At 43.5% G+C, this 26,415-nt stretch overlaps 1 protein-coding gene across 1 annotated transcript in view; it reads right to left on the bottom strand.

Moving 5' to 3' along the window:
- Positions 1–26,160, bottom strand: part of VWA7 (von Willebrand factor A domain containing 7) — a 55,714-nt gene extending 29,554 nt beyond the window's left edge. The window contains exons 1-10 of the mRNA XM_081317761.1: positions 25,913–26,160; positions 15,492–15,752; positions 13,793–14,074; positions 11,104–11,200; positions 9,906–10,019; positions 8,817–9,012; positions 5,558–5,727; positions 4,592–4,704; positions 2,384–2,500; positions 414–593 (exon numbers count right to left, since the gene is read on the bottom strand). Coding sequence (XP_081173887.1) covers positions 414–593; positions 2,384–2,500; positions 4,592–4,704; positions 5,558–5,727; positions 8,817–9,012; positions 9,906–10,019; positions 11,104–11,200; positions 13,793–14,074; positions 15,492–15,731 — 1,509 coding nt within the window. The 5' untranslated portion in view covers positions 15,732–15,752; positions 25,913–26,160. The remainder of the gene's footprint in view (positions 1–413; positions 594–2,383; positions 2,501–4,591; positions 4,705–5,557; positions 5,728–8,816; positions 9,013–9,905; positions 10,020–11,103; positions 11,201–13,792; positions 14,075–15,491; positions 15,753–25,912) is intronic.
- Positions 26,161–26,415: the final 255 nt, after the last annotated feature.

Genomic DNA, 26,415 nt, shown 5'->3' with positions numbered 1-26,415 from the left:
AGCCAGTGTGGGAAGCTGGATTCACTTATCAACTGCAGCGTCAAGCGCCGAGGAAATAAAAAATCCAGGCAGTTCAAATGAATATAAAGGCTCATTGCAGTTCTCTGCAAGAATCTGAACCACTAACATTCAAAGCAAATTGGCGGCGGATAAGAATTCAAGGTGGGCTGGACTTAAGAGCTTTTGTGGGCATGAAGGGACTCAAGACTGATGAGGTGCTTGACCCGTCCTTCAAGCTCAGCCTGGTCATCTCCTACATGCAGTGCTTTGCTTAAGAACCACGGCCAAAAAAGGTCCTAAAATCAGGCATGAGTCACTTAACAATCACCTTGCTTAGGAACAGAAATTGTGGTCCCTCGACCTGTACGAGCAAAGTATACATAAACATATACACACGTGCACCTTGCCATTACCGAAGATAAGCTGGATTCTCCAATAATCTCGGCCATCCGCCGGATATTATCGTTGTCTGTAAATATAATCTGGCCTCCTGAACTTTCAGCTAAGTGAACGTACAAGTCGAACCGGTTCGGGGCAAGCGTTTCCCGCTTCGTTCGAGTCTTGGACGGGTCTTCTGTGATTAGGAAGGTCACCTGACGTTGAGAAAGCAAGAGTCTCAGGCTTAGGATCTAGAATACTGGTAGTCCTTGACTTACTACAGTTTGCTTAGTGACCGTTCAAAGTTACAATGGCACTGAATAAAATGACTTATGACCATTTTTCACACTTATGACCATTGCTGCATTCGCATGGATGATCAAAATTCAGATGCTTGGCAACTGACTCATATTTATGACAGTTGCAGTGTCCCGGGGGTCACGTGATTACCATCTATGGTAATCTGTTAATGGGAAAGCCAGATTCACTTTACAACATAAACAACTGCAGTAATTCACTTATAAGTATGGCAAGAAAAGTCATAAAACGGGGCAAACTCACTTTAATGACTGTCTCACTTAGCAACAGAAATATTGGGCTCAATTGTGGTCATAAGCTGAGGACAACCTGTACAGAATATTCTAAATACAGAATGTGGGGACCAAAATAGTTTAGAAATATGAATCAATTTTGCATAAAAACGGCAACATATTTGGAAATAGTGGCTGGGGAAAGAATATACCATTTTGGATTATAATCATTCATTGTTTTTTATTTTCATTTTGTGATATGATTTACCTTCAACCTTTCTGCTAGGAGTCTGAGGTGAGATATATCTTTTCCTCCAATTTATTTCCCACAATCAGTTAGATGGGGCTGAAAGATTCTCATTGGTCCCAGAAAACCTTCCATAACTGAGGATGGACTTGACTCCTGTTCTTCCCAGTCCTAAGTTAAATATGCTAACAGTGTTTCTCAACCTTGGCAACTTGAAGACATACGGACTTCAACTCCCAGAATTCCCCATCCCAGCATCTTCAAATTGCCAAGTTGGAAAATACTGTGCTAACATGCCCACAGCGATGCCTGTACCCAACTGCTGCCACTACATACTTGTGTCCCATTGGCTGATGCATGTATCTACTGTGTTTCCCCAAAAATAAGAGCCGGTCTTATAATTTTTCTACCTCAAAAAGAGGCACTAGGTCTTATTTTCAGGAGATGTCTTACCTTAGCACCACTGCAGCCAGGCCTTCTACAACCCCGACACCTGTTGCACCGCTGCCTGACTTCTTCAGCGGCTGCTTGCCGCCACTTGCAGCCAGATTCCACGTGGCGCATTGTGCCGGCGTTGCTGGTCGTGACAGGAAGCCGCATGGTGTTTCATGCTGTTGCCGCCAATCGTGGCAGGAAGCTGCGTGGTATTTTGGGCCGGTTGCAGAAGGCCGCATAGTGCTTTGGGCCGTTGCCACTGCTTGACATCCTGCCGTGAGGCGTGGCAATGGCCCGAAGCACTGTGTAGTCTCCTACCGCAAGGAGCGGCACCGGCGCAACGAGACACGTGGCGTGACAAGTTTTGGAGTGCGGGAGGCCCGCCTGTAAACAGGTGAGAGGTGTGTGGGGCAGCTCCACCCACCCTACCCCCGCCCTAGCTAGATTTTTAGGCAAGTGCCTCATCCCCAAACTTATTTTGGGGGTAGGGTTTATATTAGGCCCACCACCAAAAAAATCAAGCTAGGGCTTATTTTTGGGATAGGGCTTATTTTGGGGGAAACACGGTAAGTTGCAATACTTGTGTGATGATGCAATCGCACACATCATCATTCCCTCCTGCTGCCACACCCCCACCTGGTTCCGTAACCACAGCATTGCAGCGACACCCCAGTACAAACTTTTCTAGGATATTAGGCGGAAGAGGCTGGCATAGTTTGCACTGGTATGCTACGCAACTGGAAAGAAATATACCCAAGAGGGAACTTGGATAAATGTAAGAGGCTCAGCTGACCTTGCATTTCTTTTCCTGAATGAGGGATTCCACACTGTTCTTCAGATGAGCATCTTTAGCAGATGCATCGGTAAAGACAAAGATCTCAGAATAGGGTGGCGAATTCTGCAGGGCAAGCTACGTGGAAAAGAGAAAGACAAGGAAGATTCACCTATATCCACCAAGTACGATATTTAACAGGAGAGAGTAACAAGAGTTGGAAGGGATCTTGGAGGTCATATAGTCCAACCCCTGCTCAAGCAGCAGACCTTATACCCTTGGGGTGGCAAACCTATGGCACGCGTGCCACTGGTGGCAGGCAGAGCCCTCTCTGGGGGCACACGCCCCATCGCCCCTGGCCTAGGCCTTCAGCTGGGTTTTATAAAACCTTTTCGCTTTAGGCCTCCACCGCCGTATGCAAACAAAGAAAAAAAGTTCAATTAATCAATCAATTTAAACTTCTCGCAGGAAAAAAAAAGATATCGCAAAGTTGGACTTGATTGAACTTTTTAGTCCCACCCAGTCTGCCTTTAGGGACGCGGTGGCTCAGTGGGTTAGGACGCTGAGCTTGTCGATCAAAAGGTCGGCAGTTTGGTGGGTCGAATCCCGAGTGCCACATAACAGAGTGAGCGCCTGTTACTCGTCCCAGCTTCTGCCAACCTAGCAGTTCGAAAGCACGTAAAAATGCAAGTAGAAAAATAGGGACCACTACGGTGGGAAGGTAACAGCGTTCTGTGAGCCTTTGGCGTCTAGTCATGCCGGCCACATTTTTTTTTAAATTCCATTTATATCCCGCCCTTCTCCGAAGACTCAGGGCGGCTTACAAGCTTAGCAGTAGCCTTCATTCTATGTATATGCCTGCTTATTAGGGCTTTCACACACATGACCATGGAGACGTCCTCGGACAAGCGCTGGCTCTTCGGCTTCGAAACGGAGATGAGCACCAGCCCCTAGAGTTGGAAACGACTAGCACGTAACCTTTACCTTTACCTTTAGTCTGCCTTTACCACCACAGCCACACCCACCCAATAGGCCACACCCACCCAATGGGCGATGCCCACCTGGCACCCGATGATAGATAAGTGGGTTTTGGGTTGCAGTTTGGTCACTCAGTCTCTAAAAGGTTCACCATCGCTGCCCTAGATCATTTCAGACAAATGGCCATCCAATCTCTTCTTAAAAATCTCCAGTGTTGCAGCCCTCAACTTCTGAAGGCAAGTTGTCCCACTGGTTGATGGTTCTCCCTGTCAGGAAATTCCTCCTTAGTTCTAGGTTGGTTTTCTCCTTGATTAGTTTCCATCCATTCCTTCTTGGCCTGCCACCAACTGCTCTGGAGAATAGCTTGACTCCTTCTTCTTTAGCCCTTTAGATATTGGAAGACTGCTACTTTGGCAGATAAGATTTCTTTTGAAAAGAACACGCTTGACATTGTTGATAGAAAGACAGGATAAAGGACTACCAGCAGCAAGGTAGACGGGCTTCAGCATGTTTGTGTTGCTGGATACATTACTGGGAGACTTCCAAGGTCTGGGTGGGGAAAGATCGTTCTGGAGAAAGCCTATCTATGTGGCTGTTAACAGTCAACATCAACCCGATGGTGAACAATTAATCAATTATCAACCAAACATTATGAAAATCAAGATCCCTGCTTTGATCAGCTATTGAAAAACCTATTTCAGCTGTTGTTGTTTTTTTTAAAAAGAGAACAGACTGCGCCTCAGTTACATTATGGAAGGGGCACACTCATCCAATTAGGATCGTTTAGAGTCATAAAATCATAGGGCTGGATCTGGAGGATCTTCTGGTACAACCCCCTGCTCAAGGCAAGACCCTTATACCATCCCAGTCAAACGGTTGTCCAGTGTATTCTCAAAAACCTCCAGCGATGGAGCACCCACAACTCCAGGAGGCAAATTGTTCCATCGATTAATTGTTCTCAGTGTCAGGGGAAAAAAATTATTATTTCAAGATTGAAGAGATTCTCTCTCTCTCTTTTTTTTTTACCATGCATTTAATAATCCAGTCCTGGTCAAAATAGCTTAAAAACCCCATCCTCAGAAATCCATCAATCAAGTAGAGATCCAATATTTTGATTTCCCACCCCCCACCCCCACCCCCTATCCTCAATCTTTCTCTGGGTTTTCTTAAATGGAGTTTGTATGGATGGCAGTTTGAGAACTTCTGATTTATAAAATCATGCAGCAATAAGGGGTGTCTCATGAATGCTACCTCCAAGGCTGACAGACACATTTCAGGCTCATCTCCACCACCCAATGGGCTGATGGTGTCTAAGACTTTCCAGAATTCTTCAGGGTCACTGGTCTTACTGACTGGTCCAAAACCTAGAAGAGAAAGGGAGAAAGGGAGAAAGGGAGAAAGGGAGAGAGAGAGAGAGAGAGAGAGAGAGAGAGAGAGAGAGAGAGAGAGAGAGAGAGAGAGAGAGAGAGAGAGAGAGAGAGAGAGAGAGAGAGAGGAAGCGAGACAGGGGGAGAGGAAGAGGAAGAGGAAGAGAGAGAGACAGGGGGGAGAGATCAATATCAGATCAAAAGCTCTGATATTAATTCTTAGTATTTCAGTATATGGAACATTGAATGTCCACTGCAGAAAAACACACACACAACTACTGTATATTATAACCTATCTAGTACTAGATGAAAACCTTTATATTTTCCAAGACATTTTGGAAAACCATTTTAAAATTTCAATTCTTATCCTGATGTTTTGCAGCCATTTATTGTAATATCATCACTGATGGTGTTACACTGTTTTTACTGAGAAACGCTGATTTAGAATCTTGCAGGGAAACTCCCCACCCTCCCCCTTCCACATATTTTTTTCACATCAGCTTCCCTGAGATTTTAGATCGTTGGGACAGTTCTGATCAGAAATCCCAGAAGGGTTCCCAAATCATTGCAACAAGAGTCTCATCTCCAAAGTCTTATCTTCCAGCAGGCAAAGATGTTTTTATTCACCAACGTCTGCGGTTAGATAACCAGAAGTTCTGTCATCCTTGTTTATCTGTTGCAGTTTGCTATTTTTTTTCTCAGTGTGTCTCCTTTGATGCTTTATTTTGCATTCTGCACTTTTAACTGTATTCTACTAGTTGTAAAGCTGGGGACAGAGTTAACAAACAAGAAATACAGTAGAATAAAAAATGAAATTCAACTAAAAAAGAGACTATCTTCGTAATCTCACCGGGATCGTGGAAAGGCACCAAGAGGTAAAAATCTGGCTGTTGAGGGGTGCCTTGGCGCCGTTTGATGATCTCCCGTGCCTGAAACTTAGCAGCGTTGATCTCTTCCCCCATACTTCCCGTGGTATCCACAACGAAGCTCAGGCCTGTGGTTGGGCTGATATCTAGCAACCTTCAAACAAAATAGTGTGAATTGTGTGTTAGCAATGATTCTTTAGGACAAATTCATACATGATGCTAAGAGATAATGTGGTTTATTTGGGGCTGGCTTAGCAAGTTATGTATGTTATGTAGGCTTAGCATGTTATTTATTTATTATTATTTATTTATTATATTTTTATACCGCCCTTCTCCCGAAGGACTCAGGGCGGTGTACAGGGCAATAAATATAAAAAACGAAATACAAAAGTTAAAAAACGATTAAATATTTAGCCCAAGTTTAAAACAGTATTAAAAACATATTAAAACCCCAACCCTAACCCATCAGACCAGGTCAGATTGCTCAAATAAGTTTTTAGATCGCGCCGGAAGGAGCGAAGGTCGGGGGCCATCCGGAGCTCAACCGGCAGGCGGTTCCACAGGTCTGGCGCGCCCACAGAGAACGCCCTCCCCCTAGGGGCCACCAATCGGCATTCTCTGATCGGAGGCACCCTGAGGAGGCCCTCTCTGTGGGAGCGCACTGGACGGAGGGAAGTTGACGCCGGCCGCAGGTGTTGCCGTAGGTCAGACATGTCAAACACAAGGCCCGGGGGCCGGATCCGGCCCACGAAGTGGTTTCATGTGGCCCGCGAAGCCATCTTGGAAACAGTGAGGGAACGGCCCCCACTGCCTTGGCCCTGGCCCAGAGACCCTCCTTCTGCCAGAGACCCTCAGATCTGTCCCACTCCTGCCCAGGCTCCCCCATAGGCACTCTTGATGCGAACGATGTAGAGCTGGCCACGCCCACCCGGTAGGCCATACGCACTCTAGCCACGCCCACCCAGTAGGCCACACCCACCCTGGCCACACCCACCCGGCCCCGAGGGCAACCGCAATGCTGATGCGGCCCTCAATGAAATTGAGTTTGACACTCCTGCCGTAGGTAATCCGGACCCATGCCATGTAGGGCTTTGTAAGTCATTACCAACACCTTGAATCTCACCGGGAGGACAACCGGCAGCCAATGCAGCTCGCGGAGCAAAGGTGTAACATGGGAGTATCAGGAGACTCCCAGCACAACTTGCGCGGCTGCATTCTGCACCAGTTGGAGCCTCCGAGTGGACTTCAAGGGCAGCCCCATGTAGAGAGTTATGTAGGCTTAATCATTCTATTCTGTAAAATAAGGATTACAGCTTACCAGGGCTAGGGAAAAACAACCAATTGTGCTTTATACAACAAAGTGTGGCTTAGTGTAATGAACCAATATGGATCTTTGGAAATGTACAGTGTGAAGGCCTTCAATGTTTTGTTTTCTTTTTCTTTCTTTCTTTCTTTCTTTCTTTCTTTCTTTCTTTCTTTCTTTCTTTCTTTCTTTCTTTCTTTTCTTCTTTCTTTCTTTCTTTCTTTTCTTTCTTTCTTTTTCTTTCTCTTTCTTTCTTTCTATCTTTCTCTTTTTCTTTCTTTTCTTTCTTTCTCTTTCTTTCTTTTCTCTCTCTCTCTCTCTTCTCCTTTCCTTTTCTTTCTCCTTGCTTCCTTTCCTTCTTTTTCTTTTTTTTCTTTTCTCTCCTCCTTTCCTTTTTTCTTTCTTCTTTCTCCTTCCTTCCTTTCCTTTTCCCCTCCTTTCCTCCCTCCCTCCTTTCTCTTTCTTTCTTTCCTTCCTTCCTTCTTTCCTCTTCTGTTTTTTTTCCTTTCCTGCTTCTGCTCTTTATTAGTTTACATTAGTTCTTATATGTTTTGTAATAACACTTCATAAAAATTACACTTTAAAATGGAACATGTACGTCTGTGTTTTGCTGTGTGTATTGTTGTATTCAGTCAATGCTATCTTGTTGGATATTGTCTCTGTTGACCTACAGCAACTGTTAAACTGTATAGTGCAAAGAAGAGATTTGAAAATTAATATCCAGAAGATCAAGATGGGCTTGTTTGACAGTTACTTGGAATTAATGAATAGGGAATTTTTAGAGCATTAGGTAGCATGTGGCCTATCATAAGGAATTAATGATTGTCAAGAGAAGTGAAAATGTGAGTAATTAATGTTGGTTTAAAGAAGCTGAGACAGCTGGATATAAAAGGACACTTCTGCTTGCTTTGTTATGTGTAAATGAAAATTGAGATTGACGGGAGAAAGTAATTTGAATGCGATGGGAAAGGAGTAAAGAAATGTGCTTATTGAAACGAGAAGAGAAAGGCTCAAAAATGAATGAGTGATGAAAGAATGTGGATTCATACAAAAGCAAGGGTGAAAGAGGAACATTCATGTGGTTTAGTCACACAGAGAAAGCAAATGAGAATTAAAACACAGAACAAACAAGTAAAAGAACAGCCAATGGGTTGTGAGGAAGGAGATGAGAAAATATGATGGAGAAGGAAATGCATGAATCAAGTCTTCAGACATACTAGAATCAAGGATAATTGGCAAATATAGAAATGTATGGCAGGTGAAATTGGCGAAAACTAATTTTAACTATGTATTCTGGTTCTCTTGCCTCATTTCACCCCTGCAATTTCCTTGGGTTGCTTTTCCTTAATTCTTTTCGGCCACTTTACATCATGCTGCTTACCGCAAGAGAGATACATGTGGTCTTTTAATTTCTTTAGGGTCACTCTACTGTGAGATAGGCAGCATACAGTATGAATCTCATCATTTATGACATTTCTAATTTTCTCCAGTGGGACCAATCTGGGGCAGTGTAAAATCAATGTAAAATGGTCCTATTCCTAATTTCAGGACTAATGAATCAGAGGGAATTCTGGAGACCTCATTAAAAATGGCCATGGGGCTGCCTATGGCCAGCCTCCATTAAGAACATTTCCACAGGTGAAAACTGTAAGAACCTTAAAGCAGTGTTTTTCAACCACTGTTCCGCGTCACACTAGTGTGCCGCGAGATGTTGCCTGGTGTGCCGTGGGAAAAATTGAAAAATAATTATAAAATACTTTCTTTGTGTTTATTTGATTCCTATTCAAGAGAATTACTTTATATATAGTCAATATAGGCACAGAGTTAATTTTTTTAACATTTTCTAATGGTGGAGTGCCTCGTGATTTTTTTCATGAAACAAGTGTGCCTTTGCCCAAAAAAGGTTGAAAAACACTGCCTTAAAGAATGGACCATATTACCTCATAAATTGCCTGCTCCCTATTTCTCGCCACATCTTCTCCAGGAAGTGTATGGAGGCTTCTTGGGCCAACCGAGCTGCCTTCTGGTGCAGGTAATGGTGAGGTGAGAAGAATAAGGAGGCACTGTCCTTATTAATGCCACCTCGAGGTTCTTGATGGCGGCTTTCATCAAACCTCCCGCCATGACTGCACTTCCCTGAGCAGACAGGAAGGACAAAAAAAAAGAGTGTCAGCCTGGCATCTTCATTTGCAGAGGTGGAGAAGGGTGGAATAATACCATTTCTGAAGAAAACTCTGCCTTTTATAAAATCATTTATAGGGTTGTTGTTTTTTAATGCTGTTTTAAACCTCCCAGACTCTTACCAATATGAGCTCTGTCACATCATCTTTAGGGGGTCTGTTAGCCACAGGTATTCTCTGCTCTATAATTTCATCTTGCCTGCCCAAACCCTTCAACAATTCTGCACAAGGTGCATATGCTTTGTGCAAAAACAAACAAAGAAAAGGATTTTGTTGCACTAAAAAAACACACCACAGATTTTTTTGTGAGGACAGAACGATAAAAAAAAACTGATTTATTTGGACTGATCCAGAAAGCTTTATTGCTACGGGCTTCTATTATTTTATTTTTCTTTCTTCCTGTGTCAGAGAAACAATATGGAAGGCTCCATTAGGCTTTTACAGGACAAAAAAAAAATCTCCAAATCCTAAAGCAGAAAAGATTCATTCATCTCCCCATCAATTAACTATGAAAAGGCCTTCCAATTCTCTCCAGTTCCACAGGAATAAGTGGAACTTGCTGTAAAAGCGTTCTCTCTCTCTCTCTCTCTCAGACACACAAACCAGACACCAAATAAATAAAGCAGGCAGACGATGGAGAGAACATCTCAAAGAAACACATTTTGGGGGGAAAAAAATCTCAGAGCTTATTTTCGCCTTCTTACAGATTTTAGCATCAACTCTCTAAGGATGCAAGAAGAATACAAATGAGACTGTCAGCTTTGATAGTATTAAGGGGAGAGAAAAAAATCTCCCTGGTTTCCAAACAGAGTCTTTTTTTTTCTCCCTCCGTTGGCAACAAAAACATACCAATAGGCTTTTCGGGATGGGAACCATAGTAACCCGTGGTGAGAACGGCAAGATTGTCCAGGAGATTTCCTTTGCAAGTCCATTCAGAGCAGTCGTGGCAAGTCCGGATGCCAGCTGAGAAGGCATAAGAGAAATACCATGGAATTAAAAAAGGGGGTGGTGGTGGTAGGAGAAAAGGCAGGGAAGAAGGGGGGGTGTCCGACCGACACCCTCCTCGGTCTCAGCAAAATGGACTGATGAATGCAAGTCCCACTTTTTCCTCTCTTTCCCTTTACAAAATCTTGCAATAGCAATAACAATAGCATTTAGACATGTCTATCCTTCCATAGTTCTTTACTCCAGTCTCTGGGAGGTTTACAATATAGAAGCATTATTTGCACATCCCCTTCAACAATCTGGGTCCCTAGTTTACCGACCTCAGAAAAGGATGGAAGGCTGAGTCAACCTTCAGCCCTGTCAGGATCGAATTCCAGGCTATGGGCAGAGTTTTGTCATGACCAGTTTTACAATCTTTTTTTTTTTTGCCACAGTTGGTAAGCAAATTATTGCAGTTGTTAAGTGAAGCATGTCATCATTAAGTGAATCTAGCTTTACCCCACTGACTTGCTTGTCAGAAGCCAGCTTGGAAGGTCGCAAATGGTGATCACGTGATCTCGGGATGTTGCAACCATTATAAATACATGCCAGTTGCCAAACGCTTGAATTTTGATCACATGACCTTGGGGACGCTGTGACGGTCTTAAGTGTGAGGACTGTTTGCAAGTAAAAATTTTTCAGTGTCATTGTTAACTTCCAACAGTCACTAAATTAATGTATTTCTCTCGGCTGCTAAGTATTTCAGTTTTTGTAGCTGGGATTCTAATTTTATTTTAAATATTGTTCACCTCCCCAAATGATTTGTTGATATGGGCAGCTGCATAAATTGGCCAAATAAACAAACAAACAAACAGGCTAAATCAATAAATTCTCAGTGTCATTGTTAACTTCAAGGTGGTCGCTAAGTGAATGCTTGTAAGTCAAGGATTATTTGTATTATTTGTATTTCTCTGGGCAGCTTGGTAATTATTTTAACTTTTATGTTAAATATTGCCAGGAACGGGCTCCTCTGAGTGAATCAGGGGCTGATTCCCACTAACAATACTATATTTCATGTTGAGGCAAACTCAGGTAAACGAGAAAAATTGCATCCGATCCATACCTTCAGCGACAGACTGAATTTTGTGGCCCGGCTGAACCAAATCCAGAAGTATTCCTTCATTTCCCAGTTCTACCCAGTTACTGTGGCTGTAGAAATCCTGCCCAGAAAGAAAGATGGTGAGCAGCTCCTGTATTATTATTTTGTTAAATTATGGACTGCGATCCTCCACTTCGATTTTAAAGTTAGCAAATTCCAGTTGAGAAGAAGAGACTAGACCAGGAGTAGGCAACCTTGGCTCTTTTATGACTCGTGGACTTCAACTCCCAGAATTCCTGAGCCAGCCATGCTGAGGGGAAAGGGAGAGGTTTCCAAGCTGAGCCATGCTGGCTCAGGAATTCTGGGAGTTGACGTCCACAAATCATAAAAGAGCCAAGGTTGCCTACCCCTGGACTAGACAGTCACTTATCTGAAATGGTATAGCTGCACCTCCTGCTTGAGCAGAGGGCTGGACTAGAAGACCTCCAAGGTCCCTTCCAGCTCTATTCTATTCTATAGCTTCTTTGTCTTTTTGTGTGATTTCAGTGCAGGCAGTCCTCAATTTAAAACAGCAATTGGGGCCAGAATTACCATTGCTAAGCAGAATGATTATGAGAGTGAGTCATGCCGGATTTTACAATCTTTGGTTGATAACCAAATCACTGCAGCTGTTAAATGAATCATATGGCTGTTAAGCGAATTTGGTTTCCCCCACTGACTTCGCCATCTGGGAAGGTCACAGAGGGGGAATCGCAGGATCTCGAGACGTTGCAAATATTGCAACTACATGCAGAGCTCGAATTTTGATCACATGGCCATGGGGATGCTGTGACAGTCCTGTGTGGACCAGTCATAAGTTACTTTTTTCAGTGCCGTTGTAACTCTGAACAGTCACTAAATGAATGGTTGCAAGTCAGGGACTACCGGTACTTTTTGCAGAACAGCAAAATTAAATTTGAAAAGGCAGAAAGATGAAGGTATGCTGACTCATAATAGACAATATAAGGGAGTTAGTGAACGGGTGTAATTGGTTATGCTTCCTCCAGGCAGAACTTTTAATTCTCTTCGGATATTTAATCCCTTACTCAGGAATGGGATAGTTGGCATAAAGTTTGCCTCAGCAAACTTAAGTCTATTCATTGGATAAGAATGAAGCCACAGAGTCACAGAATTATCCATTGGTGGGTGTAGAAATCAAAGTCCCTATAATAGATCTAAAGTTCCGGGTTTAAATTCTAGGCTTTTTTCCACTGGCTTTCCAAGTCAACAGATCCTTGGTCTTTTTCTTGATGGCCATGGAAGATACCACATGGACCATGGTTCTCTTTCTGGCCAGAGACTGTTCTACCCAGCCTCGCTATCTTCATTTCTTAACACATACAGGTAGTCCTCTACTTATGACCACAGTTGGGACTGGAATTTTGGTCACAAGCCGGTGTGGTCATACGGTGAGTCAATAGGACATCAGACCCCAATTGTGTGGCCATTTTTACCAGTCAGTAAGTAAATCAGTCACAGTTTTGTTCCATAAAGCATTAACCTTGCAAACTCTAAAGCTTTCTCCTTCCGTTATATACAGTATTCAGGATGGACAATGATTAATATTTATATGTTACTTATATGTTAAGGGTGCAGGTCTATGCATATGTTGTGTATAGTATGTTTAAATGTGTGGTATGTATGTGTACACTTTGAGAGCAAGCAACTAAATTTCATTTTTAATGTGTGCCGTTGTGCCCACAGTAAAAAATGACAATAAAAATTATCTATCTATCTATCTATCTATCTATCTATCTATCTATCTATCTATCTATCTATCTATCTATCTATCTAATCACATGATTGTTAAGTGAATCTTGGTTCTCCAATGGACATTTATTGCCGTTTTTTGCCTGAAACCAGCATTTATGATCAATGACATTTGTAGGTCTGTAAAGCATAAGAAAGCTGAAGTAAAGTCATAAGCACAGTTGCAGTTTCACTTAGTGACCACTTTGCTTAACCACTGAGTTGCTGGACCCAACTAAATTTGCTAAACAAGAGTTAACTGTATTTAACCTGTACATCTGGGTACGATGTGCTAAGATACGGTTTTATGACTGTTTATGACCTACAACCTGGGCAGGCTCCATTATGGTTGTAACTTGAGGACTACCTGTAAAAGAATCTTGCAAGTTTGAAAGCACATCTCTTACGATCCACTTCTCTGTCAAACACCTGCTTTTGTGACCTTGGGTCCCACAGTCTGGTCCCATTTCTTTCCCATATACTTCCTCTCCCCTGTTTCTATGGCAAGTTGAGTAGCGACAGAGGTTAGCAAGCATCTTAGCAATATAACCTTGACACCCTCTCTAAGCGGTTTACGGAGTCAGCATATTGCCCCCAACAGTCTGGGTCCTCATTTTACTGACTTCAGAAGAATGGAAGGCTGAGTCAACCTTGAGGATTGAACTGCTGAACTGCAGGCAGCAGGCAATCAGCAGAAGTAGCCTGCAGTACCGCATTCTGACCACTGCGCCACCACACAGTGATTAGAATGCAGGACAGCATTCTATGTCTCTTATCTGATTATTGTCCTACCTCACCTCTTCCTTTTCCTCTCTCAAACATGTTCTCGCCCGACCGTTACATTTACAGATTTGGGGCTGCCACCGAGAAGGCTGCCATCTTTCCTGCTATTCTAATGTTGAATTTGGTACATTTCGGTGGATACCTGCAAGGAGTGGAGGAGCTGTCCCAGCTTTTTTCGGGCAATGCCATATTGCTCAGAATGCACAGCCTGGAGGATCTCTTTACGAACATGCAACAGCCAGCTGTTGGCAGAGTGAATGAGCTCTGAATCAAAGTGAAAAATGGGGTCATCCCGAGTCGTATTCCCAAAGTCCATGGCGGCATTGGCATTGGCTACTTCTGCAATGGCTCCACGGAAACGCTTGGCTGACACCTCAGGACCATAGAAAGCGGCAAAGATGTCATCAGCCAATAGGGTCTTGCCCTGTTGAGGTGGAATCAGAAGTAATATTTAAAAAACCATGGTAGATAAGTCCATCCATTTCCCCCCCCCCTACAATATAGATAAGGAAGTGTGTGTTGAAGGCGAATGAAAGGTTAGGTCTCAACTGAAATACATGTTATGGATAAATGGATTGAATTTGTAAATCAGTTTTTCTCAATCATGGCAACTTGAAGATGTGTGGACTTCCACTCACAGAAGTCCTCAACCAGACTCAAAGTTCTGCCATTGCCTCTCCCGTGGTCATGTGATTGAATTTGGGGCCCTTGGCAACCAGCCTACACTTAGGGCCATTTGTGGCATCCTGTGGTGATGTCACTGTGATTTATGACATTTTCTGCCGGAAACTGGCATCGACGTCCAGTTTTCGGCAAAAACTGTCCATTGTGAACAATAGCTTTGCTTAATGACCACTGTGTTTGCTTAACATCTGCCCCATTCACTGAATGACTGTTGCAAAATAAGTCGTAAAATCGGGTTGGTTGTGCAATTGAAAACATCAGTAGCAATGCTAGCAACGATAAAGGAACATTTTCCAGCTGGGAATTACCAATTAATTGCCAGCAAAAAACAATTAAGCTGGCTAGACTGCCTGTTTTTGGTTTTTGTTTGCTGATAAGCAAAGAACAAGATGCACTTTGCGGGTGCCTGAGCAAGACCCAGCCCCCTCAATGACATTGCAACCCATCTAAACAAAGGAAGGTTTTGTACAATGTCACTCAACTACAAGCAATTCTGATACTAATTCTGAAACAATGTGTAAGATTGCCTGGTTCTGTGCACTGGCGTACAAAATTAGACAAAGATTAATTAAGAGTAATTGAACTTGTTTGAGCAAGGAACGGTTCTGCCTCAGCATTACCCATTGGTCATTAATTCTAGATTATAGGTTAGTTTTAACTAATAAGAATGATACTATTAAGCATTTTTTAAAACGTATCATTCCTCCTTATTTATTATTGAATGTGCTGGATATTCAAAAACTATTTTCTCCTCTTTCTTCTTTCTGCTGGTTAATAACTGCAATAAAGTTGTTTGATTTGAAAGTCACTGAGGAATAGGGTTTGCTATAACTCAGACCCGGCCATTTTACAGCCCCCCCATGGGCCACATCTAGCCCTTTGGCTGTCTCTGTCCAGCCCGCATGAGATCAACTAGAAATTAGAAATTAAATGTACATTTTGAAGGTGACTGCTATTTTTTTTTCAATTTACATATGTGCATGCGCGCGTGCCAATGCATCTTCACAGCTCAATTGGTTCGGCCCTCCTCAACAGTAAAACTTCTCATGTGGTCCCTTGGGAAAATTAATTGTCCCCCTCTGCTACTTTGCTGAAAATATCACTTGCTCCCTTCACCTGACATTCCTTTCAGATATCCACATCCAATTTTCTCTCACCTTAAAGTCCTCTTCTTGGATGCGTTCCCTCTTGGCAAGGTGAGGTATCTCCGAAAAGAGGCGAAGAGTGATGTTCAGAATTGCATCTTCAGTCATGTCCTGGTGGGTGATGGATCCCCAGGAGAAGCTGAGGCTCCGAGACCAGATGTTGGGGAAAAATCCATGGACTTTTTGCAGTGGCAAATGAACCAACATCAGCATCCACAGGAGATGCCCAAAACAGTCCAAGGGATGGTCCATATTGGATACATTTATCTGAAACTATAGAAGAAAAGAGAATTGCTTTTAAGCTAAGGTCTTCACTTCTATGCTGCCATTGTACAGTCAGTTGTGCAGTCAAGCTATTCTCCAAAACACCCGAAGGCAGGACAAGAAGCAACGGGTGGAAAATAATCAAGGAGAGAAGCAACCTAGAACTAAGGAGAAACTTCCTGACAGTTAGAACAATTAACCAGTGGAACAACCTGCCTCCAGAAGCTGTGAATGCTCCAATACTGGAAGTTTTTAAGAAGAGACTGGACAGCCATTTGTCTGAAATGGTATAAGGTTTCCTGCCTGAGCAGGGGGTTGGACTAGATGACCTCCAAGGTACCTTCCAACTTTACTATTATGATTTGTCTCGCCTTCCTTGCTCCCTCAGGCCACCCCATCACGTTGTCTTCTCTTTGGTTAGGAGAAGCAACTTCAGATTTCACAGAAAGGAACAGAGAATGATTGAGCACAAAAGGTGGTTAAAACTGAGTGTTGGCCTACAAAATGGAGGAATGGATGCTGAGACACAGAAGGAGATTAAAATGGCCCCAGCCCTGTCAGCCTTTCGTGAGGCCCTTAAAACCTGGCTATGTTCCCATGCCTGGGGCACTGAATGTGTTAAGGGGCCTCTTTCCTGGCTATTTTGCCAACTGGTCAAGTATCTCAGCTGCTATGCATATTTATTTTGGATGTTTCTGTTGTTTCTATTGTTTTAAAATGTCTTTAGTATTTTGAATTGTAATACAGTGGTTGAAGTATAAGCCACCGAATCATTAACTGAGACAGGTGGCTATAAAAATTGAATAAATAAATACATAAACATAAGATTGCAGGTAGTTCTCTACTTACGATCTTAATTGAGGCCAAAATTTCAGTTGGTAAAGTGAGACAATTGTTAAGTGAATTTTGCCCCACTTTATGACCTTTCTTGTTAAGTGAATCACTGCAGTTAAGTTAGTAACATGGTTGTTAAGTGAATCTGGCTTCCCCATTCACTTTGCTTGTCAGAAGCTTGCAAAAAGTGATCACGTGATCCCCAGGACATTGCAACCGTCATAAATATGAGTCAGTTGCCAAAAGTCTGAATTTTGATTACATGACCATGGGGATGCTGTAGTGGTCATAAGTATGAAAAATGGTCATAAGTCTCTCAGTGCTGTTGCAACTTCAAATGGTCAGTAAATGAACTGTTGTAAGTTGAGCACTACCTATAGTTTTTGAACTGCACGCACCCAGAGTCCTTGACTAAGACGGGCGGCTATAGAAATTGAATGAACGAACAAACAAACCAAAAAACATAAGAATATAAAGTTTATTAAATCTAGCTTCCCAGAGTTGTTTTGAAACAAGATGGGCGGTAAATAAATTTAATAAATATTAACTTTTTCCCCTAGGGTGTGCTAAAATAGCAAATAGTTTAAGCTAGATTTGAAAAAGCTTTTGGTTTGTTTGGCTTCTGTTATTGTCCTCTTTTTCAAAACTGCATTTTATCATGCATACATCAATAAATACCAATTTTTGCTTGCAGTAATGTTAAATGATGTTCCACAATGATAGAATGAGGGGCTGTGCTTTCCCAGGATCCACATGGTCAGGAAAAGGGAAATGCTATTTTTGAATAATCACATCAGTTAGAAAGGCCAAAAGATCCAAGTGATCTATTTTGAGTGATGGATTGATCGCCGAGCTTCCTGAATTACAGCCCACTCAGCCGGTTCATTTCACTGTATGTCTAGATCCAGTAACATTTTGACATTTTTATTTTGTTCATTTAAAAATCGTGCGTCCTTCAAGAGTTTAAGCAGACATTTTTGAGGGCTGCATATTTGATTAGGTTGATAAGTAACTTTATTATTGACAGAACTCTGCTTTTTTGAGTATATACCTTGACCAAATGCAAACTACAGGGGATATTACTTGACCTTAGCTGACTTTGCTTGAATGTGTTTAAAAGCTAAGCTGCGTCAGGCTTGCCAAGTGTTTCAGTGGGAGACCGTACCACAATCTCCAGGCCACTATTAAAAAAAAAATCTACAAAAAAAGACAGTAGCAAGAAAACTTCATAAATACATTCACCTATGCACTAAGAGTTGACCTCATCTTAAGGGAGATTTGAAACAGTCGCAAAGCTTTTGAGCAAACATTTACACTTTTAACGCGGCTTTTCATCCGAATATATACTCCAGAAGGAGAAGGGAAAGAAAATCTTGAGTAGGCACTTATATGTATATGCCTCTCTCCTTACAAGTGACACTTCTAGAGAAATTGGAAAGAAGCTGAACATTAAAAAAAAAGACCAATTTCTCATAAGAAGATATGCCCAGATGTTTTGCAAGATAAGTGGGCATACTTTGCCCTTGAATGTACTGTAAAAAGGTAAAGGTAAAGGTTCCCCCGCACATGCGTGCTAATCGTTTCCAACTCTAGGGGCCGGTGCTCATCTCCGTTTCAAAGCCGAAGAGCCAGCGCTTGTCCGAGGACGTCTCCGTGGTCATGTGGCCGGCATGACTAGACGCCAAAGGCGCACGGAACGCTGTTACCTTCCCACCATAGTGGTCCCTATTTTTCTACTTGCATTTTTACGTGCTTTCGAACTGCTAGGTTGGCAGAAGCTGGGACGAGTAACAGGCGCTTACTCTGCTACGCGGCACTCAGGATTCGACCCGCCAAACTGCCGATCTTCTGATCGACAAGCTCAGCGTCCTAACCCACTGAGCCACCGCGTCCCTTTTGAATGTACTGTACTGCATATCAAAATAGAGACTCTGAAAAATTAATGACTAAATGAACTAACTTATATCACTATAATCAGATAGTTTCCAGAGAATAAGTCCTATTGGTCAAAGCAGAAATATAAAAGATTGTATAGTGAGAAATGTTAAAATTCTAAATGCATACTGAAGTCTCCCAGACGTTCAGGAAACACTTTCCAAAATCATTGGATAAGGGACATTTCATAGGCCTCTTCTACTGAAAAATAATCTATTATTTTTTCATTTAATTGCATAAAGTATATATTTTAGAATTCCCATGCAGTCCCCATTTATGTACAGATCACTCAGCAAGTTTGCTCCAACAAATCATCTGTGTAAACTGCCTTGCATGAGTATTATATTTATAAACAAGACCTCAAGAGCTTGCAGTCACGTTATATAATTAATCTGTTTTATGAGACTATGAGTAAGTCCTGTTATTTAAGAATGGAAAAACGACATCATAGATGTACCATTTTTAGACACACAGGTTGAACAGTTAATTTTAGATGCAACTGGACATCAACTCCTTTGCTGTAATATAATAATTCTAATTGATCATAAGGACCAGATGAAGCACCATCTGGACTCTTAATCCTATAATACGGAATTTCATAGACTTTCTAATCTTACCAGCATTTTTTTTAAATCCCATTTATATCCCGCCCTTCTCCGAAGACTCAGGGCGGCTTACAATTTAAGCACAAACCAATGTGCTTAGCATTATCAATTGCTTCAATTCTTCCATATCTTTCCTTACAGCAGGGGTCTTCAAACTTGGCCCTTTTATGACTTGTGAACTTCAACTCCCAGAATTCCTCAGCCAGGCACGCTGGCTGAGGAATTCTGGGAGTTGAAGTCCACAAGTCATAAAAGGGCCAAGTGTGAAGACCCCTGCCTTACAGCATTCATTTTTTCTTAGAATAACTTTTTTTTTACAGAATTCCTCATTGGATCCATTGCCCCTGAAGTTGAGAAATAAAAGGCTTTGTGTAGATCAAGGGATAAAAACAGGGACTGACACAAGCAAAGCTAGATGTTCCCCTAAAATTAGAAGACCCAACAAAACCAAGTAATCTTCTCCCAAATTTTTGGATGCCCCTTTATAACATTTAGGCTCGATGCAGGCCAAGCAGGGAGGTAGACATCAACTAAGATAGGTCCCAGCCCTCCAAAACCTTCCTCCCATTTCCATTTTCAACATCCTCTGCCTCAGTCTCCCTAATGGTAAAGGCTGGCTCAGTGCAAGATGAACAGAAAGAAAAGCCGCATCCCGCATTTGTTAATAGCAGGAATGAATGACTATAGGTCACTGCAGAATTTGGAAAGCCAGTTTGGTGCAGTGGTTAAGGTGTTAGTCTAGAACAGGGGTAGGCAAGCTCGGTTCTTTTATGACTCATGGACTTCAACTCCCATAATTCCTGAGCCAGCTATGCTATGCTATGCCTACCCCTGGTCTAGAAACTAGAAGACTATGAGTTCTAGTCCCAATTTAAGCATGAAGACCAGCTGGGTGACCTTGGCCCAGTTCCTCCCTCCCTCCCTCCCTCCCTCCCTCCCTCTCTCTCTCTCTCTCCCCAACCCACCACACACCAGGTGGTTGCTGACAGGAAAATAGGAGGAGGAGGAAAGAGTATCAGGTACGTTTGCTGCTGTTAAGGTAAAGTTTCCCCCGCACATGCGTGCTAGTCGTTTCCGACTCTAGGGGCCGGTGCTCATCTCCGTTTCAAAGCCGAAGAGCCAGTGCTTGTCCGAGGACGTCTCCGTGGTCATGTGGCCGGCATGACTAGACGCCAAAGGCGCACGGAACGCTGTTACCTTCCCACCGGAGTGGTCCCTATTTTTCTACTTGCATTTTTACGTGCTTTCGAACTGCTAGGTTGGCAGAAGCTGGGACGAGTAATAGGCGCTCACTCTGTTACGCGGCACTTGGGATTCGACCCGTCAAACTGCCAACCTTCTGATCGACAAGCTCAGCGCCCTAACCCACTGAGCCACCGCGTCCCTTGTTTTGCTGCTGTTACTTATAAATAAAGGCAAATTTAACATAGGGAATCATGTTTATCAGAGGGGGGGGGAAGAGGGGGATCAGCCAATTGAAAGACTAGTTTTTTACCTCCAAGGTCAACTCTGGAGGAATTCCTCTGGAGCTCCAAAGCCCTACCCGGCGTATGACATGCACGTGACCTAAATTGCTAAAGGCACCTGCACCAAATTGAAGCATTTCTGGTCTGTCTGCTTCCTTGCCCTTATTTCCCCTGGATTTAACACCTACCAGTCTGGGCAACGTAACAAAAAGCGAGCAATAAAGTCCCAGCCAGAAGCAAATTGTTCCGGAATGATTTGGGCAAGTGCAGTTTCAGACAGTGGAAACTAGTCCCCCCCCCACCCTCCAATGTCAACAGTTTTGTTCCCCAATCTCACAACATCTTTCCTCTCGTTTGTTGTGGGTCTCTGTCTGGTCTTTCCCCCCCCCCCTCATTTTGCACAAACTCTCTGCGTGTTGACAGTTACGATCTGGGCTGTTTCTGAGAACTTGGCTGGCAAAGCAGTCAGTTTGGTTGGCCAAGATAACAGCTCCTAGGAGTGAAGGCACATAAGCACGAGTGCATGCACACACATACACATACAAACTCTCCAACTGTAAAACTGCAAGAAGTAGCTGATAAAGTGCCCATTTCTCTCTCTCTCACACACACACACTCTCTCTCCCCCCTTACACAGTAGAAAATGCTCCACAACAATGAATCTAATTGTGTGAAAACCTGGAACCATCATCTTGTATATATTGACTGATTTGATAGAATAACAAAATAACAGAGTTGGAAGGCACCTTGGAGGTCTTCTAGTCCAGCCCCCTGCTCAAGCAGGAAACCGTATCATTTCAGATAAATGGTTGCTCAATCTCTTTAAAGACTTCCAGATAGAGCAGGGGTGTCAAACTCAATTTCATTGAGGGCCGCATCAGCATTGCAGTTGCCCTCAGGGGGCTGGGTGGGTGTGGCCAGGGTGGGCGTGGCCTACTGGGTGGGCATGGCTAGAGTGTGTATGGCCTACTGGGTGGGCGTGGCCAGCTCTACATCGTTCGCATCAAGGGTGCCTATGGGGTCCTGGGCAGGAGTGGGACAGATCTGAGGGTCTCTGGCAGAAGGAGGGTCTCTGGGCCAGGGCCAAGGCAGTGGGGGCCGTTCCCTCACTGTTTCCGGGATGGCTTCGCGGGCCGCATGAAACCACTTCGCGGGCCGGATCTGGCCCCCGGGCCTTGTGTTTGACATGTCTGAGATAGAGCATCCACAAGTTCTGAAGGCAAGCCGTTCCACTGGTTCATTCTCACGCTCAGGGAATTTCTCCTTAATTCTAAATTGGGTCTCTCCTTGATTAGTTTCCATCCATTGCGTCTTGTCCTGCCTTCAGCTGCTTTGGAGAATAGGTTGACCCCCTCTTCTTTTGTGGCAGTCCCTTAGATATTGGAAGACCACTATCACGTCACCTCTAGTCCTTCTTTTCATTAAACTAGACATACTCAATTCCTGCAACTGTTCCTCATATATTTTAGCCTCCAGTCCCCTGATCAATAGTAGTAAGTGTAAGAGGGATCTTGAAGTCCTAGTGGACAATCACTTCAATATGAGCCAGCCGTGTGCTGCAGCTGCCAAAAAAGCCAACACAGTGCTAGGCTGCATTAACAGAGGGATAGAATCAAGATCAAGTGAAGTACTAATACCACTTTACAATGCTTTGGTAAGGCCACACCTGGAATACTGCATCCAGTTTTGGTCACCACGATGTAAAAAAGATGTCGAGACTCTAGAAAGCGTACAGAGAAGAGCAACAAAGATGATTGGGGGGCTGGAGGCTAAAACATATAGGGAACGGTTGCTGGAATTGGGTATGTGTAGTTTAACGAAGAGAAGAGTGAGGGGTGACATGATAGCAGTGTTCCAATATCTAAGGGGCTGCCACAAAGAAGAGGGAGTCAAGCTATTCTCCAAAGCACCTGAAAGCAGGACAAGAAGCAACGGATGGAAACTAGTCAAGGAGAGAAGCAACCTAGAACTAAGGAGAAACTTCCTGACAGTTAGAACAATTAACCAGTGGAACAACCTGCCTCCAGAGGTGGTGAATGCTCCAACACTGGAGGTTTTTAAGAAGAGACTGGACAGCCATTTGTCTGAAATGGTATAAGGTTTCCTGCCTGAGCAGGGGGTTGGACTAGATCACCTCCAAGGTCCCTTCCAACTTATTATTATTATTATTATCTTTGTTGCTCTTCTTTGCACTCCTTCTAGAGTTTCAACTTCTTTTTTTATACTATGGTGATCAAAACTGGATGTAGTATTCCAAGTGTGGCCTTACCAAGGGATTATAATGTGGTACTAACACTTCATGTGATCTTGATTTTATCCATCTGTTAATGCAGCCTAGGACCACATTGGCTTTTTTGGCTGCTGCAGCACCCTGCTGGCTCATATTTAAGTGGTTGTCCACGAGGACCACACAACCTCAATCCCCAGTCTGTGGAATCAGGTATAATGGCTGTTTCTTATGTCCCTCTTAGCTTTATCTTATAGTTTATCAATACAAATAACCAAGTTCCTATTGTCCACTAAGCCAAGCTGACATTTTGGCTTCTTACAAGCACATTTTCCGTGCAATAAACAATCTGATAAACTCAGTACAGGTAATGCAAAACATGACCATAATTGGGATCAGAGCTTCTGTTGCTAAGCAAGTTGATTGTTAAGTGAGTCAGACGCAGTTTTATGACTTTTTCTGCCAAGGCTATGTGATCCACTGCTATTATTAGGTGAATTAAATGGTCATTAAACAATTCCAAGGGGAAGTTATGAAATGGATTGATGGCTACCTAATGAGAAGGAAGGACTCACTGGAAAAGAGCCTAATGCTGGGAAAGGTTGAGGGCAAGAGAAGAAGGGGACGACAGAGAAGGAGGTGGCTGGATGGAGTGACTGAAGCAGTAGGTGTGAGCTTAAATGGACTCCAGAAGATGGTAGAGGACAGGAAGGCCTGGAGGAACATTGTCCATAGGGTCACGATGGCTGGGAAGGTTGCAAACGGAAATCCCATGAACCTGGGACGCTGCAACTGTTGTAAATATATACCAGTTGCCAAGTGCCACATGACAATGGGGGGGGGGTGCAATGATTGTAAATGGGAAGATTGTTCAGAAGTCATTTTTTTCAGTGCTGCCATAAACTTCAAGCGGTCGCTAAATGAATGGTTGTAAGTTGAGGACTACCTGGAGCGGTGTTTCTCAACCTTGGTGGCTTTAAGAGGGGTGAACTTCAATTCCAAGAATTCCCACTCATTTTAAAGCCACCAAGGTTGAGAAACGCCACACTAAACAGATTATACATTTTGAACTAAGTTAACCACCATCAATTGTCACAAAGAATATATCTCGGAGACAGCACGATCCCTTTCTGATTCTTCTTGTTAACATTATAGATTAAGGTTTCCGATAAACATTTAAAATCTATATTTGGCATTACCTCTATGGCATTTAATCATCATAATATATTAACTGAAACAGATCTATATTTGCCGATACTTCTTGTGAGTTACAAACTTATATCCCGCCCTACAAGTACAAAAATGCCCTCAAGACCAAATTAAATAATGCTCTAAATAATGTTCCATACATGAATCACTTCTTTAAAAACAAGAGTACAAATAGCAAAGGTTGGGAGACTCATTCCAGTTAAGTCCCTTATGTCTGCAATTTGATTCCTAAAATGGTGGCTTTTGATTACACAAACACCCTATCATACAACTCTATACAAATTTTGGCATGCTACAGAGGAACAGCCTTTAAAGCACAGCATTTTGTTTACCTGAGCCAGGATTAATCAACCTTTTTTTGTTTGCTTGCTTTCAACTGCAAATTTTAGCCTAGGATGATGCAAGAAAACAGTGCCTCTGACTACGTGCAGAGTGCCTTTTTCTCCAGATGGCACTCAACTGAAAACCAGAGTGGGATGCCACCAATTCACCACAACAATCAAGTTTTGCCCCTTTCCGGAGATGCAGCTCCTACCACAACTGAACAACAAAAAAATTATGCAGCTCTTCCATCTTCCCTTGCTAATTAGACATGCAAAAAGTTGGGAAACAAAGGATTCGGAGTAGAAAATGGACCCAATGATACTCTATGGAACAGTAGCCCAGTTAGTGCACAACAAAAACTCTTATTGCATAATAAACATTTTGACTACTGCAAAAGCTTTCCAGGAAATAATAATAATAATAATAAGAAGAAGAAAGACTAGTGCATAGGAAAGTGGTTAAAGTGATGATCTGAAAGTAGTAAGGAGGCAGGCAGTTAGTGCACAGCAAAAACTCTTATTGCATAATAAACATTTTGACTACTGCAAAAGCTTTCCAGGAAATAATAATAATAATAAAAAAGACTAGCGCATAGGAAAGTGGTTAAAGTACTGATCTGAAAATAGTAAGGAGGCAGGCATATAACTTTAATAAATAAATAACCAATCTTAAAAGGAAAGCGACACTCCGGCTGCTTTTCTGGCGTTTCTGAACAAACGAAGACAGAAGCGTGTGAACTACTACTTCCATCCTTCCGAGGTAGGTAAAATGAGGACCCAGATTGTTGGGGGCAATAAGCTGATTTTGTAATAATGCCGCTTGGGGTGTGTGTGAAAGCCCTAATAATAAGCAGGCATATACACAGAATGAAGGCTATCGCTAAGCACATTGATTTGTGCTTTAATTTGTAAGCCGCCCTGAGTCTTCGGGAGAAGGGCGGGATATAAATGGGATTAAATAAAATGAAATAAATATACTATAGAGAGAATCGTCTATTATTCTCAGAGGTCTCCCTTGCGGACTAAAAGACTCAGATGCAAAAACCAGGACCAAGTGTTGCGTTTAAAGAGGCTTGGTGAAGCAGTGGGCTGATGCCTCCTTAAGTAACACCAGCTGCCTGCAATTAGTGCAGGTTCGCATCCCACCAGGCTCAAGGTTGACTCAGCCTTCCATCCTTCCGAGGTAGGTAAAATGAGGACCCAGATTCTTGGGGGCAATTAAGCTGACTTTGTAATAATGCCGCTTGGGGTGTGTGTGTGAAAGCCCTAATAAGCAGGCATATACATAGAATGAAGGCTACTGCTAAGCTTGTAAGCCGCCCTGAGTCTTCGGAGAAGGGCGGGATATAAATGGAATTAAAAATAAAAATAAATAAATAAAAAGCTTGGCTCGTTCACACCAGGCTCGTTCACATCTCCAGCCGGCAATCCGGGCAAGGCCACTTTTACTAAGCAGGTGCATCTTTCCGAACCGGAGCCCTCCCCCCCCTGCCCGCCGCCCCCCCGATCCGCGGTCCCAAAGGACCTCTTTCCCCAAAGCCCCCAACGCCGAGTTCCGAGCCAGACGCACCAGCCAGCTGTGGGGTGGGGCAGAAGTCACCTTGAGCGCCCGAGCGCGCCGGACGCCTCTCTGCCTTCCCGGCGGCGGCGGCGGCGCCCCTCGGCCGGAGCCCACGATCTCCCGGGCCAGCTGCGGAAATAGCGGGCGAACAGCGCCAGGAGCTCGCCATCCAGGGAGGTCGCTACTGGCGCGGATTACAATTCCAGCACACGTGAGCGGAGGGCGGAGAGGACTCTGCAGGACCCGGGCGCCCTCCCTCCTCCTCCTCCTCCTCCTCCTCCTCTCTCTCTCTCTCTCCCTCCCTCCTCCCCTGCTCCCTGCCTCCCCCTGCCCCCCCTCTCTCTCCCTCTCCCTCCCTCCCTCCTCTTCCTCCCTCCTCCTCTCCCTCTCTCCCTCTTTCTCTCTCCCCCCCCCGCCTCCCCTGCTCCCTGCCTCCCCCTGCTCCACCCCTGCCCCCCTCTCTCCCTCCCTCCTCTTCCTCTCTCCTCGTCTCCCTCCTCCTCTCCCTCTCT

This window comes from Vipera berus, assembly GCF_964194415.1.
Source record: "Vipera berus genome assembly, chromosome: 2".
Lineage (NCBI taxonomy): Eukaryota > Metazoa > Chordata > Lepidosauria > Squamata > Viperidae > Vipera > Vipera berus.
Note: the sequence above shows the minus strand (reverse complement) of the source record. Positions and strands in the feature narration are given on the sequence as shown.